The 23,441-nt window shown below is 35.3% G+C and overlaps 1 protein-coding gene across 1 annotated transcript in view; it reads right to left on the bottom strand.

Annotated features, from left to right (window-relative positions):
• Positions 1-23,441, bottom strand: part of CCDC39_1 (Coiled-coil domain-containing protein 39) — a 62,038-nt gene that overhangs the window by 29,581 nt on the left and 9,016 nt on the right. The window contains exon 3 of the mRNA XM_051215314.1: positions 17,351-20,561. Coding sequence (XP_051068524.1) covers positions 17,351-17,389 — 39 coding nt within the window. The 5' untranslated portion in view covers positions 17,390-20,561. The remainder of the gene's footprint in view (positions 1-17,350; positions 20,562-23,441) is intronic.

Raw genomic sequence — 23,441 nt, 5'->3', positions numbered from 1 at the left:
CCAACTTTATTCGTGGGCTGTCCTTACACCCCTCCCTTTTTTATGAAGACTCGAAGTTTAGATCCTAAATTTAGATCTTCTAATTTTATCCTCTGTACCATCCACCCCCGATGAAATAGTGTTGGGTCCCCAAGTTATAAACCGTTTTATACAAACTGGAACTTTAATTAAAAGAACTTAATATCTTCTAAGCTATCTTATTTACTAGAAATTTGTCTAAATGTCATACAAATCTAGATGATCATTATAAATTCATATTATATCTTTCATAGAATTAAAGTATTCCAATAGAAGTACTATGATACTTATGTTGAATATATTCATCAGTAATGGTACAATTAACTAATGAATAGATTAACAAGTTGTAAATGGTGTATATTTGCATAAACACTGATTAGCATTATGTTAATCAATGTATAAGTAGAGCTTATAATAATCCTTACATCTAATTATCTATGAGATATACATGTAGGGATACTTGTATTGAACTGACATTTGTTCAATATCATTGTCCTATGCACATACAATATGAGATATTATCAGAAGGGGGGGGTTTGTGGAGATTTTAATAGTTTTATAATTAAATTCATGGGTCATTTGAAGTTAAATCATCATGACAAACCTGGAAGTACTGGATGACCGTTTCATCCTAGTATGGGACTCTTCAGCATTGCGCGTCTACGATCCCACACGCTGGATCCGAACCCAGGACATTCAATGGTGTTAATGTCTAATAATGGTGGAGGGTGGCGTAATTTCATGAGTTGGTTGAATTTAGACATTACCAACGTTAGATGTCAGCTGAGTTATCTAGAGGTTAAGCATTAGAGTGCGAGATCGAAGGCCCTGGTTTCTAATCACGCGTGCATGATCTTGGATGTGCACTACTGAGGAGTTCCATACTAGGATAAAACAGCCGTCCAGTGCTTCCGGGTTTTCTATGTTGATCTGGCTACAACTGACTCAGAAATTCAACTATTAAATATGAGTATGATAAACAGACTTATCAACCAAGTGATAGACACCCACAATATAAATCAATTTGGGATACTGTGATGATAATTTAGTAATCAGAGTAGTCAAGCATTCTCTTCTCATATGGTCTAATCAAAATAAGTAAACTGTAAATAGACATTTGTTTATTTATTTCTACCTTCTAAAAAGAAGACCAGAACATACTTGCCCGATGAATTCAAGTAAATTTTAAAAGATATTAGTCAACCAATATTGATAAATCTGTTAAGATTTGAGATTTTCCTCTTTGTTAACATGACTATATCCCTATATTTACACCATGACTACAACAACTCAGTGCTTTTCACTTAGAAAATTTAACTCTCTATCCATAGAGATATTGCAACCAGGTAACAACTAGCTTGTTTAACTGAGCATAATGTTGTGTTGTCACGTGTCACAGTTCAACTTTCTTTTTCTCTAATATCAATATGTCGTGACTGGTGAAGTTCAACCGTGCCTGTTATGAGGCAGTTATTCACTGAAGACAGTCGCGGACAGTGGAGCAATTTCGTGCGTTGGTTGAAGTTAGATATTAACATCATTGGATGCTGGCCAACTCAGTGGTCTAATGGTTAGGCGCTCGCGCGCGAGACCAATAGGTCCTGGGTTCGAATGTCGCAAGGCGGTATCTTGGATGCGCATTGATGAGGAGTTTCATGGTGAGACGAAACGGCTGTCCAGTGCTTCTAGGGTTTCCATGGTGGTCTAGCTTCAATTGACTCATGAACTGTTAAATTAAAAAAAACTCTTGAATACCATTTATTATATTCTGATCAATAAACCGTTTGACAGTTGAGTTTTAAAATGAAAAATAAGATTTCTATTTATTTTTACGGTTCAATGAATTAAGAAAAAATAACAAAATGAAAAACTTGGGAAAACTTGAAATAGTTTGCCTTTTTTTCTGCTTTTAATTTATCCTAAACATTCCTAAGCAAAGATGGATAGAGGCTAACAGTGGAACAGTGGAACGATGCGCGTTTTGTCTAATCTAGGACTCGTCAGCTGGATATACCTGCATCTCAGAGTTGATATTCACTATAGGACTCGAATTCAGTACTTTTCGCTTCAAATCCTATCACGTTATCCACTTGGCTTCTGAGTTCTGATCGGCACTTGATCGTGCAATAAGGTGAAGTTTAAATTCAGTTGGTATTGTTTTACTTGAATGCTTCCATTGCTCTTTAGGACTTCAAATGACCAATCTCTTAGTGGCATATTTGCATACTGCGCCACTATCCATCTTTGCTTAGAATGCTTGAGAATTGAGGCAATATCGAGGCAATACGCACAGTATACACATATGACAATAAGTGACTGATCAATTGCAGTCCTAAACAGATCAATGAGAAGATTCAATTAAACAACACAAAGTGAATTACAAGTGTTAGTTACAATTTTTTTCTTTTTAACAGATTGACAAGGATTATAAAAGAAATGATTGCATTTGTGTTTGTGTATATATAAAGGTGAAGATTTCATATAAGATTAAAAGTTCGCTGATGATATTGTGGATGGTTCGGCATTACTTTGGCAAGTTTAGCTGACTGTTCATACTCAAAATTGGTTTGTTGGTTAACAGATGTTATCCATACTGATGGTTACTTTCCAGTGTTCTCAAGAGTAATTGTCATTGGGACATTGTAAGGCTTGTCGTTATTTCTAACATTAATGAGTTTGACTGTTGTGTTAGCGGAATAGGTCAACTTTATCCAGTTCATGATATGCACAATTGATTTACGCGATCAATGATCAGAATAATTGTGCATACGATGTATATGTGTATATGAATGGTTCGAATAGTCCACCAGGGTGCTTGGTAACTGTGTGGTTGAGTCACAGGATTGAGCTGTACTATTCATATTATAGCGTTAAAGCCTATATGGTGTCTGGTTCTCCTGTGAAGCGGGATTGAGCTGTACTGCTCGGGTTATAAAGTTTAAGCCTGGACGGTGTCCGGTTTTCTTGTTAAACGGCAATTAAGCTGTACTGTTTGAGTTGTCAAGTGAAAGTTTGGATGGTGTCCGGTTCTCTTGAAAACTAATGTAAAATTACCTTAACCTATAAGGTATATAATGTCAATGAAACGGTTTAAGAGTTATTTTCAAAGTAATTTTATTGCTGACAACAGAATCCTTCAAAAACCAATCTAAAACAATTAGGTACTTTGACTTATATGGATTCCTCAATAGCCCGTATTAATAATTCTATACAAATTTTGTATTGATCATCATGAACTGGCTTTGATTAGATAACTTTTGAAAACCAAGATCCATTGAGTAACTGTTTTGTCATTGTATAAGGCTCTTTACCTACTTAATTACGCTTGTTACTCGTCGTGGAGGTGCATAGGCCGCTCACCAGCACTCTCCACCCAACCCTGTCCTGGGCAATCTTTTCCAACTCTTCCCAGTTGTTATTCATCCTTTTCATATCTGCCTTTATTTCCCGACGTAATTTGTTCTTTGATCTTCTGCTTTCCCGCTTCTCTTCAGGATTCCAAACTAACGCTTGTCTCGTGATGCAGTTTGGTGATTTTCATAATTCATGGACGAACCAATCAGATAAAAGATAATAAGTCTCGGATTTTGACGTGAAATTCACTCATCCATTTGGATAAATCGAGTTTTGGCATTATAGCTAATGTCAGTTTCTGATGAAAACTTTAAATCTAATTCTTAACCTTAACTATCAACTGTAAAATCATAATTGTAATTTCCCACAATGTTTCATAACTCTCGTTTGGTACTAGTTATTAGATGAACACACTCAAGATCACTTTAGCGTCGCTCATAGGTCGTCCATAAATGATAGTCTCATCAAGAATTGCAAATGAAAAGTTAGTCCATTTTTCTGTTGAACTTATAAAATTCTTGATTGGAATCATAAGGAGTTCCATACTAGGACGAAATGATTATCCAGTTCTTCCGGGTTTTCAATGGTGATCTAACATCGATCCACTCATGATCTCAATCAAAAACTCAGCAATCTCCACAAACTCATACTGATAATGTTTTGCACAAAGCAGTTTTCCATCAGTATGACATTGGAAATCACTAGAAAGCCGTTTCATCCTAATATGGGACTCTTTATCAGTACACATCCGTGATCCCCTACGTAGGATTCAAATTCAGGACCTACCAATCTCGCGTGCAAACGCCTAACCTCTAATGTCTAATTTCAAACAATCCACGTAATAACTTTCTCCACAAACTCTCCCCCATCTTTTTTGATAATATTACAATATCAGGAGGGGTTTTGTGAAGATTTTAGAAGGTTCATTGATTGAAATCATGAGTCAATTGAAGCTAGACCACCATGGGAAACCTGGAAGCACTGAACGGCCATTTCGTCCTAGTATGGGACTCCTCAGCAGTGCACATCCACGATCCCAGGACCTATCAGTCTCACGCGCGAGCACTTAACCACTGGACCACTGAGCCACCCAGCATCCAATGGTGTTAATGTTTAACTTCATCCAATCCACGAAGTTGTGCCACTGTACACCATTATCTTCAGTGAGTTGATATCTCACAACAGATCTGGTTGAACTCCACTGGTAACGGCTTATGACTAGAACTCCAGGAGTATCTCTTGAAGTGAGTCACTAATGAGCAGATGATTATTATCAGAATAGGTTTTGTGGAGATTTTAGAAATCTGACTGATTGAAATCATGAATCAATTGAAGCTAGACCGCCATGGACAACCTGGAAGCATTAAACGGCCGTTTCATCCTTATATGAGACTCCTCAGCAGTACGCATCCACAATAATTTAATTTACATTTACTGTTTATCTACATTTGTTGGTAGTTTACTTTCACACAATGAAAAAGAATTATATATCCCATTATCATAATAGACCTTAGATACAGTCAAAACTCAAATAAGTACATATATAGTCATTACAATAAATGTGTTTATGCCATAGATATTACAGATCAATAATTACTAGGTGTTTCTTTGAATTGAGCTTTATTGATTGATTTTTTTTCTTGAAGATAAAATGAAAAACGCCATAGTTACAATCTACATATGAATTGTTTATATGTGATTCTCAGTTCTATTGATTATAATGAATAGGAAATTAATGTAATCTCAATAGTTGAGATCATGAATTCATTGAAGTTAGACTACTATGAAAAACTTGGAAGCATTGGACGATCGTTTCGTCCTATGGTGAGACTCCTCAGTAATGAAGATGATGTTAACTTTATTTAAGGTTTTGATGAATATCAAATTATTTTACTATTGTAACACAAGTATATTACATCATCAAGTTGAAGAGATGTTATAACAACCGTGAAACTTAAATACATAAAGTGTTATTTTTTCTGTATGCATATGATCTTCCTCGTCTACTATCATCATCGGTCTTGTTATATGCTGACGATGTCAAGATATGGAGAGTGATACAAAGTAAAGGTGATAGCTTAGAAATTATCTGAATGGTTTCAAACTTGGCAGTTACCGATAAATACTTCCAAGTGTATTGTGATACATATCGGTCATCAAGGTATAGATACATACATGATCAATAATACTGAGCTACCTGTTGTCCAGACACATAATGAATTAGGAGTCATCGTTAGCTAAGACTTAAAGACTACTGCACACTGCCGTGCAATAACCGCCAAAGGTTTTAAAACTTTATGGTCAATACGTAGGGTTTTTAGTTATGTCGACGCTAAAACACTTTTGACTTTGTATACGGTGTTCGTGAGTACTGCATACAAACGACTAGCCCTTGTTTAAAAAAAGATAGTGAGCTTTTGGAAAAGGTTCAGAGAATAGCAACTAAGCTGATTCCCGGAATAGCGAATCTCCCGTATGATACTCAACTGGCCAAGCTAAACCTATTCCCGTTGTCACATCAGAGAATTAGAGCTGAATTGATTACAGTTTTCAAATTGGTTAGTGATAGATTCGCTCTTGATATGCCCTCATCTTTCTTGTCTTCCAAAACAGAGAATTTACGAGGACACTTCAGAGAATTTTACAAGCCCAGGTCAAATTACTTGTCAGTTAACTATCGACTTTTACGTCTAATCATCAACGAGTGCAATTCATTAACTCAGCAAGTGGTTGAGGCTCCATCCGTCGACTCTTTCAAAAGAAATTTGTATCAACTGAGAGACTATCATTACCAGGACTAACACAGGCCATCAAACCTCCTGTCCTTTCTTTCCATACCGAAACTGAAAATGATATGCATTGTAATTTTTTTTCTTTTTTTCAGGTTTACAATTGAAATTCACTTGATATTGCCTAACTTGAATCTTTCCATTGATTGGAATATGTGCATATTGTGAGTATTGCCTCCACAAGTATACATAAGTAAGTGACTATCAGAACTCAGTAACTAAGTGGATAACGTGATGGCACTTGTAGCGAATGATACTGAATTCAAGTCCCAGAGTGAACATTAAGTCTGAGATGCAAGTACATCCATCTGACGAGTCCCAGATAAGACGAAACACGTGTCCTGGATTCCATTACTAGCCACTATCCATCATTGCTTACAAATACCTTGTGAATTAAGGTAATATCGAGGCATACGCACAGTATGCACATATGCCAATAACAGACTGATCAATTGCAGTCTTAAACCTCAATGGAAAGATACAAGCCAAACAATACCAAGTGAATTTAACTTCACCCCATTGTACAAGCAATCAGGACTCAGTAGCTGAGTGAATAACGCGATAACACTTGAAGCGAATGATACTGAATTCAAGTCTCAGAGTGAACATTAAGTCTGAGATGCAAGTACATCCATCTGACGAGTCGCAGATAAGACGAAACACGCGTCAAACTGGATTCCACTGCTAACCACTATCCATCATTGTTTACATAACAGTATTATTGTTATACATGTACATTACTGATCAATCATCTAGTTCTTTTCTAAGTGTTCAACAATGATCTCACATAAATCAATTCACGATCTCAATCAAAATAAATTGTGTAACAATCTATACCATTCTATACTGAACATAGTGAATTCAATAATTGATTCATTCATTTATAAGAAGAAAAAAAAGAGAAAAAAACAATAAACAATTTTAAAATACAAATATGTATCCACCTACATGGTTTAAATTAAGTAATATAAATGTACCAGTTATTAGACTAACATAATCACATGGATCTTATCACTAATACATAATTAAGTTACTATAAGAGAGAGTGTGTGTGTGTGTGAGTAAGTGAGTAAGCGAGCAAGCGATCAACGGAAAGAGAGTAGGAGAGAAAGAGAGAGAGTAGGAGGGAAAAAGAGAGAATGAGAGACAAAGAGAGAGAGAGAGAGAGAGAAAGAAACTGAGAGAGTGAGGGAGAATGAGAGAGAGCAAGTGAGAAAGACCAAGAGAGTGGGAGGAAAGAGGGAGAGGGAGAAAAAGAGAGAGGGTGGAGAGAGAAACATTTTTTTAGGCATAACATAACCATTTCATAAAATCATTCGAATAACACTTAAATGTTTTCATTCAACATCAAGTAAACAAAAAAATTTTTTAATTTGTTTTGTTTAAACTGATTTATTCTTTTTTTTTTAAATTATGTAACATGTTCAATGTTCAAGTTGTTTAGCAAATTGAAAATCAATTGTATAATATTTAATTATGTCACACATATATATGAATAATCGGTAATTACTCCCTCTCCACCTATCTATCTATCTCGTTTTCTCTCTCTCTCTCTCTCTCTCTATCTATCTATCTATCTATCCACACATCTATCTATCTATCTATCTATCTATCTATCTATCTATCTATCTATCTATCCTTCTATCTATCTATCTATCTATCTATCTATCTATCTATCTATCTATCTATCTATCTATCTATCTATCTATCTATCCTTCTATCTATCTATCTATCTATCCATCTATCTATCTATCTATCTATCTATCTATCTATCTATCTATCTATCTATCTATCTATCTATCTATCTATCTATCTATCTATCTATCTATCTATCTATCTATCTATCTATCTATCTATCTATCTATCTATCTATCTATCTATCTATCTATCTATCTATCTATCTATCTATCTATCTATCTATCTATCTATCTATCTATCTATCTATCTATCTATCTATCTATCTATCTATCTATCTATCTATCTATCTATCTATCTATCTATCTATCTATCTATCTATCTATCTATCTATCTATCTATCTATCTATCTATCTATCTATCTATTTCTTTTACTCTCCTTAGAACACATTTTTTAAAAGCAAAAATAAATCATTCTTAATAATTGGATTCATGAGTCGATGTAAGCTAGACTACCATAGAAAACCTGAAAGAACTGAACAGTCGTTACACTCTTATATGAGACTATTCAGAAGTGTGCATCCACCGTCTCGTATCAAGCAACCCGAATACAAGATCTTTCATCTCACAAGCGAACGCTTAACCACTAGACCACTGAGCTAGTCATTATCCAACTGTTTTAATGTCTAACTTCAACCAATTCACTGTTCATCATTAGCTTCATCGAGTTACTATCTCACAACAGACTCAGTTGAATTCTACTGGTCACTGCTTCTTACTAGAACTTCAGGAAATACCTTTTGAAATCAGTCACTAACGAGTTATATTATCAGTATATAACTATTGATAGAAGTAAGTTTCTTAGTTATTTCACAAGCGTCAAGTCAATTCATTCTGATAGCCTTATTTCGTGATTGGTTCTTTTCATAAGTTCTTCATTAAAGATAGACCCTAGATAAATAGATCAATAATTTTAATATGATTTTCAATGACTTTTCTCTATTGCTTAACGTATTATTTAAGACAATGGAATAAACAAACAACAACTTAACCATAGAGTAATGAAATCGATAATTAGTTGACAAGGTAACGAAAATAAAAAAAGAAGGATTCCGAAAATTGAAGGGAGCTTATCTCTACCAGGAATCGATTTATACAATACATAATCGGTTATTGTATTCCAACATAATCAATTAAAGTGATTTTGTAGACTATCATGTGTGTTCATTACCCTTCTTAATGAAGATCGAACTCTATCGACCAAATTGAAATGTGGTCACTAGTCTAAGTGACTCGATATCGAGTACATTATGTTGAGGTGAGGTGGTGGTTGGATCTAGGTTTTGTGTTAATTGTCACTCGCCAGTAAGATCTACTTATACTCTTGAAAGAAATGATGCTACCTAGCGTCTTTGGTCCCGTGTCACAATCAGAGAGAGTACCGCTGAGTTATCCAAGTCGTTCAAAGATAATAACTAACGAGTAATTATAAATATATGGGATGTGTCACAAATTGATCTCAGTTGGGGTATGATTGAAAATCATGTGACACTGAACAACTGTTTCGTTTCAACTCAATACTCCTGAGAAATACATATCTATGACTTCTTCACTTATTAGTTGAACCCACGACCTCCATGCCTCACAGTGAGATCTTAACACTAAACCATCGAGTTAAGGCCTAACGGTAGAAATCTAAATCTTCAATCAACTGATGTGATAAAGTTATGCCGCTAACGATAGCTGTTTCATTCTAAGCAAATCTAAATTTCACAAGTCATCTGTAAATAAAATCATTCTCCAGAAATCCTAATTATAAAACCCGTTGATTACATAATCAAGATTTTTATTCATTTATATCAGTATACTTAAAGAAAGAAAGACAATCTCCCTGTAATAATTTTTAATAGTTGAATTCATGGATCGATCTAAGTTAGACCATAACTGAAAATTTGGAAGCCCTGGAGAGCTGTTCCGTCCTAGTATGAGATTGGTGAGCAATGAGCATCCACAATCCCACACCCGGGACTTAAACACAGAACCTTAAGTCTCACACACGAACACCTAACTTCTAGACCACTGAGCCAGTATCCAACAGTGCCAATGTCTAACTTCAACCGATCTACGATATTGAGCAACCGATTGGCTTCATGATACATTTCCTAGAGTTCTAGTGTGTACCCATAACTCCTTCAGAAATCGAACCTAAGACCTTCGAGTTTCACAATGAACTTCTAACCATTAGAATCAATGGTACAATATCGTGTCCAATCAATCTAAAGTGCAGCGCAATGATAATACAACATGTTTGAACTATACAAGACAAGACTTCATATTAAAACTTCAGTGGACGTATTGAAATAACGCCATATATGGTTGTGAAGATCACTGAGTTTTAATGAAATTACAAACTAGCCTAACTTAGATAACTATTATAAACCTGGAATCACTAGACTACTCGTGACTTTCCTATATGAGGACACAACAACGATCCAATGCTTATAGATTTCTAATTTTTGTTTTCAGAATGGGTTCTGTGAATCTACACCACTATGAACAACCTGGAAGCACTGGACGGTCGTTTCGTCCTAGTAAGGGACTCCTCAGCAGTGCGCATCCACGATCCCACATCCCATGTGATTCGAACCCAGGACCTACTGGTTTCGCGCGCGAGCACTTAACCATGGTGGTCTAGCTTCAATTGACTCATAATTTTTATTTAACAAAGATCATTTCGATGATCAAAAGAAGACAAAATGAACATATCACCATAAAACCATTTGAATATGAATTGAGATTCAGTAATATTGACTGATAAAGATAAAACCACAATGTAAACAAGTTGAATTAGTCTGTCTGTCTGTCTGTCTGTTTGCCTAACAAACTATTACATAATTAAATTATAACATCCCACTCATATATGTACATATATGTCAGTACATAGGAGGAAAGAAAAAATCGATAAATGATCAATTTTTCAATTTGATCAATATTCTTTATTTTCTCCAATAACATTTAATCACTAAGATGGATACAATCTAAATGATGAGTAAACCAGCTTAGCAACCACAAACTAATTAAAATTGATTATGTAACTAAACTTATTACAATAATAATATATTCATTTGATTCTGTTATGTATTGTTTAATGACGATGATGAGGATGATGCTGGTGGTGGTTGTGGTGACGTTGTGATAGTAGTGATGGTGATGGTTTTATATTCAATCGTTTGTTTGTTTGTTTAGTCAGTTGGTTTCGTTTAGTTGATAGATTAAACCTCTTTGTTAACATTCTTGTTTTTCTTGTTCTTGTTGTTTTTCTGTGAATATCCTTGAGTAAATAATAATCAAGATGAAGTATTACACTTCAAATGATTATTGTATTTGATTGGAAATAATAAAAATGATATTATAAACAATGATGGATAGTGGCTAATAGTGGAATCTAGGACAAAGCGCGTTCCGTCCTATTTGGGACTCGTCAGCTAGATATGCCGGCATACCACTTCAGGACTCGAACTCGATACAGTACATCTAGCTGAAGAGTCTCAAATGGGACGAAATGTGCGTCCTGGATTCCACTACTAGCCAGTATCCATCTTTGTATATCATACTTGTGAATTAGGGCAGTGCGTATGCTCTGAATAATTACTGATTATAAGTGAGTAATTGAATTTGTTTTCTTACCACATAAAGTAAATTGAAATGATAACTGTGTAAAACAAGTGCACTGCTGAGGAGTCCTACAATAGGACGAAATAGCCATTCAGTGCTTCTATATTTTCTATGGTGGTTTAGCATTAATTGACTCATGAATTCAACTACTAAATAATTAATTACATAACTGATATGAATGTTGAAATTTGTCATTCTTTATGATGAATAAAATGACTTTAAAGAAGCTGATTAACTGTGTAATATATAATGTCATTAACTCAAAACAACTGTCTGTCAACCAACATCAAAGTGAGAATCTTCAATAAAAAAACTCAAGACAGTTCTACAGTACGGATCTGAATCGTGGAGAACTACCACAACCATCATCATAAATGTACAAGTATTTATAAACTATTGGTTACGCAAAACACTCAATGTCCGTTGGCCAGATAATATCAGCAATAGTCTACTGTGGGAGAGAACAAACCAACTTCCAAGTGAAGAGGAAATTAAGGAAAGACACTAGAAGTGGATAGGACATACATTATGAAAATCACCAAACTGTATCACAAGGCAAGCGCTAACTTGAGATCCTGAACGGAGACGGAAATGAGGAGGACCAAATAACACACTACGTCGAGAATAGGAAGCCGACATGAAAAGGATGAATATCAACTAGAAAGAACTAGAAAGAATTGCTGAGGACAGAGTTAGATGGAGAATGCTGGTGTGTGACGTATGCTCCTCGACGAGTGGTAAGCAATAAATGACATGTTCTTAAGTTTATAAGTAGTGATAAGATTCTATTTAACAAATTTGCATTTATAGGCTACCAGACAAAGTAATTTAACATCATGATGAACTTTGTTCAATGTTATGTGATTGATATTTATCACTAAATGATATCTTTTGTCTTGAAAGGACTAGTACTTTGGTTGTTAATGACAATCATTTACTTCTGCATACATCTTAGTAATAAATGCTAACCAGTATAAAACCATTTGAACTTAGACCAACATGAAAAACCCGGAAACACTGGATAGCCATTTCGTCCTAGTATTGAACTCCTCAGCAGTGAGTATTCACTATCCCGCTTCACGAGATCTAAACCCAGAACTTATCAGTCTCGCACGCGAACGCTTAACCTTTAGATCACTGAGCTAGTCGATATCCAATGGTGTTAATGTCTAACTTCAACTAATCCATTTCATTTTGTTTATTTCCAAACATCGAATGTGAACAAACAAAACGTTTTATCGAATAGAATAATATCAAAATTCAGTTGTAAATGATAAAACTATTCCTAGATTCATAAGTAAAACCGTTAGTCTATGAATTAGAAACCAAAAATTCATAGAATAGATGTATCAACTATGACAATAAATCATTACTTTGTTAATTAATAACCTTATAATCTTAACAGTGGATAATGTAACTATTAAGCCGTTGATTTATAGCTTTCAACCTATTATCAACTTTTTTATTTACGTTAAAGTCTCAGATGGTCCACAAGGGCTTTGGGTACCTGTGTGATTACCTCATAGGATTGAGCTAAACTATTCAGATTGTAGTGTTTAAGCCTACATGATGTCTGGTTCTCCTATGATGTAGGGTTGAGCTGTAATGTTCGGGATATAAATTTTAAGCCTGGATGTTGTCTGGTTCTCCTGAAAAACGGGATTGAGTTGTACTGCTCAGGTTAAGCCTGGGTAGTGTCTGGCTTTCCTGTTAAACAAGAGTGAACTTTAGTCTTCGAGTTATCACGTGAAAGTTTGTATGGTGTCCGGTTCTCCTGATAATCAACGGAAAATTACCCTAGCCTACAAAGGTATATTATATAACTGTGAATAAAGTCTCAGAAGACCAAAGGCACTGAAGGTTAATGCTTAAATCAAAACTCTATTGAGATATTTACTTTTGAGCTTTAAGTATATGTCACTTCAAATGTTCTCTGATGACAATACATTATTATACTCAACATCTTTTAGTGGGAACCTCCATTTTGACGTCAGTTGAATCATACGATATTGTCGACGAGCTCACCACTTTAGTGGCCCAAGATTGTATGGTTGGTTATTACGGAAACACATATCTTCTATCCTCGTATAAAATTATCGACTTGAATCGCGTTAGTGAATAATGGAATTAAAATAAGTCAAATACAAGAATGGATTCTTGAATACACTCGTTGATTTGAACAGACAATCAAAGAGACGTGGCGAAGGTAACAAAGAAAAGAGAGCGAAATTAAACGAAATGGCATGCAGTGGAGTAGGCTCGTAAGCCAATTCGATTTAATCAATATTTATAGTCCGACAAAATTAAACTACAGACAAGTGATGAATAGGATAAGAAATGTACACACACACACACACACACACGCTTATATAATAACGGTCAGGGTTGATAAGTGGACAATTAACAAGGTCAGAGACAGGACTCAAGAAGAATGAATCAACTGACCTGTCCAGAAGTTAAAATCAGGTATATGGACTTAACATAGTAACCGACACTACACTCTAAAACAATTAATGGCGAGACTATAATTTATGAACGAATCAATCAGATTTACGATAACAGATTTGGAATTTTGGCGCGGAATCCACTCACCCATTTTGCTAAATAGCATCATCGCATTATAACTGGTGTCAATTCATGATGAAAAAACCGTCAGTCTAATTCCTAACCCTAATCATCAACTGTAAATCATAATCCTTATTCTTTAAACTGCTTTATAACCCTCATTTAGCTCTAGTAAGTAGGTAGACACTCTCAAGGTCACTTTAGCGTCACCCAAATATCGTCGTTTGACTTTCGCCAACTTACGTCACCTATGGCGAAGGTGAAATATCCGTCTATCAATAAAAAACGAGTATACTGCGCGGCAGTCCGTTCTGTTTTAATTTACGGTTTCAAAACGTGACCATTAAGAGTAAAGGATATTGGTAAGCTACTAGTACTTGACCATAGATGTCTTAGAAATATTGCTCGCATATGCCGGGATCACCAGGTAAGTAATAGTGAGGTTAGACTCGGGGTATTAGGGAATGGTGGTAAATCAGTTGATGAGATTATAAATCGTCATTGACTGAGATGGTTGGACCACGTGCTGCGTATGCCTGAACACCGATTACCACGACGCGTAATGCTAACCGTTGTTGGGTATGGTTGGAAGAAAGTTAGGGGTGGCCAAACCAAAACGTGGGATCAGTCCATAAGGTCACTAACTTCTGGTCTGAGCCATGTTGATAGATGAAGACTACTTGGTTGGGGTCCACGTGACTATCGTAGCCAACGGCTGAAGACTGTGAGTGACATGTATCAGAATCGATCACGATGGCGCAGGTGTATACACTCTCAGTCTCCCCTTAAACTATGAGATTAAAATAACTTTATATCTTTCTTTCTATGAACTAATTTTTCGTTCCTTTATTATATCCTTATACACAATCTTTCTTTTATATATTACCACCACTGAATGAACTACTTCTATGAATTCGGTTTTTATCTTTCTGTGCTAATGCCGTATGGCAACTTGGACCGATGCATATATGTGCCTTGTAGCTGACTGACTGACTGACCGTCCGAAAATTACAGTCTCACCCAACTAATGAGCTTAAACTCATTCAGTACATAAATCTATTGATAATGATAAGGTGAAGTTTACTACTATTTATTGATTTTTAGTGATTACTTGTTAAGTTATAAACAAAATAGTAACCGGAAGTTCATATTATTAACGGAAATAGAATATTTTGTAGCCATGTCAACCATCTCAATTAAATATTATAAGAATAAGCACTGAATTTAATTTACAAGTCGATATACATTCCAAAAAGGTTTACTTTAAAAGTAAATACACTTTATGTGCCAACAGTATGTCTTATATTTTTCAATCACTTGAGGGTTTTCGACTTAGCCGTATGATAGCTATAAACAAAAGGAAGAAGCAATAGTCCAGTGCTTCCAGGTTTTCCATGGTGACCTAACTTCAATCGACTCATGAGATCAACTATTCAAATTACTACAATCTCCAAAAAACACCTTCTGATACTAATCAATATATGCTCACTAGTAACTGGCTTCAAGAGTTACATCCTGGAGGTCTAGTGAGAATCAGTGACCAGTGGAGTTCAACCGGTTCTGTTATGAGATAGTAACTCACTGATGACAATAGTTGATGTGTCACTCAATTTCATCGATTAGTGGAGGTTAGATATTAACCCCATTGGATGCCGGCCAGCTCAATAGTCTAGTGGTTAAATGCTCGCGTTTGAGACTGATAGGTCCTGTGTTCGAATCCGGCGAAGCGAGATCGTGTATGCTTACTGGTGAGAAGTACCACAATATGACGAAATAGCCGTACAGTTCTTCCAGGTTTTTCATATTGGTCTAGCTTCAATTGACTCATGATTTCAACCATTAAAATTACTATAATATCCACAAAACCGTTTCCGGAACTAAAGTTAAAAGTATTTAATAGTTGAATTGATATGACACATGTCTTAGTAGTCTAAATCAAGCGTTATTCAATTTTATAAAGTGGGAATAGGATAATGTCTAGTTACATCATTTAAGTATGTAATTAACTAACAGAGTATCTGAAATCTACTTATATAAGATTTAAACTAGTACCTATGTTAGAATGAGTGATTATTTCATAGATTCATTGATAAAGTACACTATACTGATTTTAGTCTTACGTTAGTTACAAAAGGCTCCCAAATCCTCTGATAATGCAGAGGGTGGGGAGAGTCAGCTCTCCTTCTCCAAATATCCTCATATGATCACATGCATACAACCACTATCACACAAGTCCTACTCATTGCCTCTTTGCGCTATGAGTGTTGCTTACGAAATTAAGAGGATGAAAATCGAATGTCTGACGCTTTAACCGGGTTAGTGGATATGGAGGATTCACTCAGGGGGAGTTGGTAAACCCTCATTCCAAATCAATGCTAAACATGTGCTCCAGGATCCTGAGGAAATTAAAGGCTTATGAACCAATTATTGGTCACCGACTACCATGTGACTGAATCTCCTGATATTACTCCATTACATTGTGAATTAGACTTATAGGTCGATTGCTCCAACCACCTACTTCAGTTTGGATACCCATGCATTATCTCATCCCACACACAAATCAACTAACTTATGTCTACGCAAGATACTCAACATCCATTGGTTGGATACCATCAGCAACAACCTACTGTGGAAGTGAACAAATCACCTTCCTGCTGAAGAAGAAATTAGGAAAAGACGATGAAAATGGATAGGACATACATTACGCAAATCATCAAACTACATCATGAGGCAAGCCCTAATTTGGAATCCTGAAGGGAAGCGGAAAAGAGGAAGGCCAAAGAACACATTACGTCAAGAAATAGAAGCAGATATGAAAAGGATGAATAACAACTGGAAGGAGCTGGAAAGGATTGCCCAGGACAGGTTTGGATGGAGAACACTGGTGTGCGGCCTATGCTCCTTCACGAGGAGTAACAGGCGTAAGTAAGTATGTATGTATGTATCACATGTATATTCAGTACCCCTTTTGATCAATATTTATTGGTTATTTATTTTATTCATTGTATACATCAAATATCTTTGGATCAATAAAGTACTCTAATTAAATCAACAATTAACTCAGGGTAAATGCAATATTACATAACTGATACACTTCACAGAGATTATTATGATTATGATTATCATTAACTCCGCCTGGAGTCCCTCCGAGGGCTACTGCCGGTCCTAAGCCCGGATAAAGGAGGAGGGTTGGGCATGGGGTTCGCGACGCAATCCCGTAAAAAAACTAACTCGCTAAAAAAACGCTAACCAAAAAGAATTATTCAAACCTTTTAAACTCTGCCCTCTGATTATTATTACATCATAAGACTTACTTCAGATTGTTTAGACATGCATGACAATTTAGATCCCATATTTCATCAAATTGTTGTTTATTATATAGACTAATATGTTTATATAAACAAGTAATTAAGATAGATGTATATAAATCCAAAATAATGATACAGAATTTGTTATTTTTGTTCTATTATTAATTGAGTTGATGATTGTTTCCTGTTAGATATGTCAATGTTTTAAAAGTAATTCCAGTGTAATAGATCAATATTACTGTTGCTGACACGGATGCCGATACGGTTGCTGATGCGGTTGTTGATGCGGTTGCTGACTCGGTTGCTGATGTGGTTGTTGTTGTTGCTATGCGACTATTATCTTTTCTTTTAAACGTAGACACTAGATAATCTATGTACTAATGTTTCAAATATAGAATTTTTGCAAGTTTATACACTATTTATTGTATAGTTGCTTAAATATGAACAATCATACATTAAATAAGAGAGTATGTATATCACCTACGTACAATCATCATAATATACATTTCTCATAAGGTCAAGTTAAATATGAACAAGATTTTGATAGACGGACAAATTTATGTATTAAGTAGTATACATTGACAATAACCAATTTATAAATTTTTTGTCAATGTTATATATGACTGAATAAGTAACCAATAGAAAGAAACTATTATGAATGTATATGTAACTATGTATATATATATATTTATGTATCCATGTGTATAGGAGGTACTTTTTTGCTTAGCAACTTGTAAGTGTTTCAATGTGGTACGTGCATGCATGTTTACACGTGTCTATAATGTACAGAAAACATAATATACATATATAAACAAAAAGATCTATAGCACTGATGATGGTGATGATAGTAAGATTCAATGTTCAGAATGAGGTTTGTGAAGAATTGTGATAATTTTCAATAGTTGAATGTATATATCAATGTAAGCTAGATCATCATTGAAAAACTTGGAAGTATTGAACGATTGTTTCGTTCTAGCAGTACACATTCACAACCATGCACATGGGGACTCGAACCTGGGATATCGAGTCTTACGTGTGAATAATTAATCTCTAGATCACTGAGTTAGCATCCAATGATGTTAATATCTTACTTCCATCGATCCATGAATGGCTACGCAACTATTGATTCATTTTCTGAGATAGATATTTGTCTCTATCCGACACGGATTGGACTCCAGTGGTTATGGCTTCTCACTTGAATAACAGGAAATCATCTTGAAGTCATTCATTAGTGAACATATGATGATTATGATCAGAATGAGGTTTGTAAAGAATTGTGTTAATTTTCAATAGTTGAATGTATATATCAATGTAAGCTAGATCATCATTGGAAAACTTGGAAGTATTGAACGATTGTTTCATTCTAGTAGTACACATTCAAGTTCATGCACATGGGGACTCAAACTTGGTATATTCAGTCTCACGTGTGAACATTTAATCTTAAGACCACGATGTTAATGCGTAACTATTGATCCATTGTCTGAGGTAGATACTTGTCTCTATCCGACAAGGATTGAACTCCACTTGTTATGGCATCATACAAGAATAATAGGAAATCGTCTTGAAGTCATTCATTAGTGAGCACATGATGATTACGATCAGAATGGGGTAATTTTAATAGTAGAATTCATGAATCTATATAAACTCGGACGAAATGGCCATCCAGTGCTTCCAAGTATCCATGGGTGGTCTAGTATATATCGACTAATGAATTTAACTATTAAAATATTTAATGTGTTTGAAGAATTATTAATCATAAAACTAATGATATTAAAGAGAATAAAATAGGGAAGTGAACATCAACTCTGGGATAAAGGTAAATCTAGCTGAAGAGTCCCAAATAGAACAGAATGCACGTCCTGGACTCCATTGCTAGCTACTGTCCATCTTTACTTATAATGCTCGTGATTTGAAGCAATATCAAGGCGATCCGTATAGGATGCAGATATACTAATAAGAGACTGATCAATTTCAGTCCTAAACATCAATGTGAAGATTCATGTAAACAATACCAAGTGAATATAAAACGTAGATATTCCTTGTATTATCCGACCTGATTTCCTTGAGGATTGTGATATTTATGCTGATTGACCATTGTGTAACTAAGTAACTAACCTTGTCCCCGTCTAATTACCAGATCGTCAAAACTTATAGTTGAATTGTGACTTTATGGATATTATTAAATCAATACTAAGGGTATAGTATGCTTGACACTGATGATCTATTCTTTGGAAGAGTCAAAGGTAAAATTTTATTGAACAGTATATACTCAGATAGAAGTAATTAAAATGTAGAAAGTGGTCCACTAGGTCCAGTGGTTGAACAAACAAGCAGTCATATGTCTTCAAAGTTTACATTGACAATTATAATCTAACGTCTGCCATAATACTGAACTAAGCTCAGTATTGCTTCTAGTTCCTACCAGATTTCTACCTTTATTCTTCAAATAAACATCACAGTTTATCAATGAATGTTCTTAATGAAAATCATTCAACAGCAGATCAGGAAAATCAGTGCGTTGAAAATTCCTTCCAATGAAGATGGTTCTCAGTTTAATGTGATACCATATCGCCGTGAGTTAGAGAATACTAATGTGCATTTTGTTCCAGTTTAGAACTACATATCAATAATGATTGGAAACTTAATTACGCTTGTTACTCCTCCTGGAGGAGAATAAGTCTCACACCAGCATTCTCCGTCCAACTCTGCCCTCAGGAATCATTTCTAGTTCTTTCCAGTTGATATTCGTCTTTTTCATGTCTGCTTCCTATTCCCGACGTGGTGTCTGATTTGGTCTTCCTCATTTCCATCTCCCTTCAGGATTCTAAGTTAACGCTTGCCTAGGGATGCAGTTTGGTGATTTCCATAATTTATGTCCTATCCATTTCCATCGTCTTTTCCTAATTACTTCTTCAGTTGGAAGCTGGTTTGTTCTCCCCCACAGTAAGTTGTTGCTAATGGTATCCGGTCAACGGATAATGAGTATTTTTTGTAGACACTTGTTTACAAATACTAGTACATTGTTAATGATGGTTGTGATAGTTCTTCAAGTTTCAGCTCCGTACAATGCAATTCAATATCTGAAGGTTTGCATTGAAGATTTTGACTTTGATATTGACTGACAGGTGTTTCAGTTCCATATTCGTAATGTAGAGTGTATAATGCTCCATTTACTATTGACGTTAATGAAATAGTAATGACTATTCCTAAAAATGATCTGTCATGATGGAGTAAAAAATAGAGAAGTGTAATATGAAGCTCTATCTTTACACCTCTATTGGATATGGAATATTATACTGATAAAAATGTTACAGTTACAATTATATGCTAAATCCTATTCGATAAGTCTCATTACTTCAATAGTTTACATTCCTCGAATGCCCTGGTACGGCCGAAAATGGGGAGAGTCAGATCTCCCCCTCAAAATGCTCTCAAATGGCCACGCTTATACAGCCACAGTCAGGAAACTCCTACTAGGTGCTTTTTGGCGGCATTTTTGTTGTTTACGAAATTGAGAGGACGAAAGCGAATGTCCGTCGCTTTAACCGGACATGGAGAGTCCACCTAAAGGAGTTGGAAAACTTTCATTCCAAACCAATGCTACACATGGGCTCCAGTATTCTGAAGGAATAAATCGCGTATGAACCAATTATTGGCCACCGTCTATCATGAGACTGTGTCTCCTGACGTTGCTGCACTACTTAGTGGATCAGACCTTTAGGTCGAATGCTCTGGGTGTTGCCCCCTAAGAAAACCACCTGTTTCGGTCTGGGCACCCAGCTAGTATCACAGCCAACACACAAATCAAATAACTTGTATAGCACATATGTATTCTGTGCCCCTTTGTACCAATATTTCCGTGTTCAATTGAATAGATCCAGAGCAAGCTTAATCATTACTATCTTATCGAACGAACATCTTGTTTATAACCTATGAAAATCTGACACTTTATTACTATCACTTTAGAGAGATAATTAAAACTCAGTAGCTAAGTGGATAACGCTATGGCACTTGAAGCGAACGGTACTGGGTTCGAGTCTCGGAGTGAACATCAACTCTGTAGATGCAGACACATCCAGCTGACGAGTCCCACATAAGACGAAACACACGTCCTAGATTCCACTCCTAGCCACTATCCATCTTTACTGCTAAGCTAAGACAGTTTTCTAAGTTCATTATTGATTATCCTTACTAACTTATTCTAATGTACTAACCATTTTACAAGGCATAAATCATTCATAGATAATAAAAAGAGTTTAACAATATACAAAATCAATTAAAATGTATTACCTTAATTACATTGATTATCTGTGTACTTGTTACAGTGATTCATTTGTAAACTCTTTTGTCTATACATACACTATTTGTCTGACAATTGTCTGAATTTAATATTTCTCTTCCCTTTTAACTATTACAACTGTTACTATTACCATTACTAGTTAAGTTAATATGTTCAAGTGTTATATAGGAATAATAGTACACACATTTTGAATGATATTTCTTTCAATAGTTGATCTCATGAGTCGATTGAAGTTAGGTCACCATGGAAAACCTGGAAGAACTGGATGGCCGTTTCGTCCTACTGTAGGACTCCTCAGAAATATTTTTTCACAGGAAATAATAAATGAATGATTGGTTTTAAAAAAGTGCATTAGTAATAATTGGAATATGTATATATATAGAGTATATTAATATAAAAAAACCCGATAATGAAGAGAGACAGGGGTTGGTTAAGATAACTTTTCAACTTACACTAAAAATTGAATAGATCTGGTAAAGAAGCATTGATCAGTGGAGTTCAACCAGATATGTTGTGAGACAGTAACTCATTGAAAACAATGGTAGATGGTGGTGCAGCTTGATTAAAATCATGAATGGATTAATGTTAGATCACCATTGAAAACCCAGAATCACTGAACGACCATTTCATCCCAGTATGGGACTCCTTAGCAGTGCATATCCACGATCCCGTCCATGCGATTCGAACCCAGAACATTTGATCTCGCGCTCGAATCCTTTAGATCATTGAACCGGAATCCAACAGTGTTAATGTGTAACCTCAATCAATCTACGAAATCGCATCACCATCCATCATTACCTTCGGTGAATTACTGCCTCACAACAGACACAGTTAAACTCTACTGGTCACTGATTCTCACTAGACCTCCAGGATATACCTTCTTGGAAACCGTCACTAGTGAGCATATATTGACTAGTATCAGAAGTGGTTTTTTATGAAGATTGTCGTTTATTTATTATTTGAATTCATGATTCAATTAAATCTAGACCACCATGTATAACCTAAAACTATTAAACTTACTTTAATCATTGAACATTAGTCATTAGTCCTAACTTATATTCTAAACTAATACAGATAGATATTAACTAATGATTTTCAACAAGTCCAATACTACTAATATGATATTAACTAGACAGTCTAAATAGTATAATCGGTTTGTGTATACCCTGACAACATACATATACATATACATGTGTACATATATATGTTGTCAGGATATATACAGACCGACTATGTTATCAAGGTTGTCTACCATGATACTTTGTCATACATATACTTTTGTTCATATAAGATTTGGATAAGATAAAATGCTTTGGCAAAGTCTACATTTTCTTTTTGTAAATTAAATTTTGTCCGTTTTTCTCTTTTTTTTTTGCTTTTCTTCAACAGTCAATTGTTAATTTATGTGTGAGACAAAATTGATTATTTCTTCTTTTGGTTGAAAGATTGGTGAAAAAAGAAGAATAATAAGAACAAGAAGAACAAGAAGAAGAAGAAAAAGAGGGAGAAGAGGGAGGAGGAGAAGAAGAAGGAGAATGGTCAGCGCTTTTTAGCGAGTTAGGTTTCTAACGGGTGGGGTCTCTAATCCTATCCTCAACCCTCCTCCCTTATCCCTGACTTGGGAGTAGCAGTTACTCTAAAGGGGCTCCATGTGGAGTTAAAAAGGAGAATGAGTGACGACTTACCAATCTGTCAACGTTCATTAAAAGCTATATATATATATAATAAACACTTGTTTCGAAGACACCGAGCTAATCCATATCAGGAAGAGACAGATATTTACCTTAGTACAATAGA

Source organism: Schistosoma haematobium, chromosome 2 (assembly GCF_000699445.3).
Source record: "Schistosoma haematobium chromosome 2, whole genome shotgun sequence".
Lineage (NCBI taxonomy): Eukaryota > Metazoa > Platyhelminthes > Trematoda > Strigeidida > Schistosomatidae > Schistosoma > Schistosoma haematobium.
The sequence above is the reverse complement of the archived record's forward strand: the minus strand, read 5'-3'. Positions and strand labels throughout refer to the sequence as shown.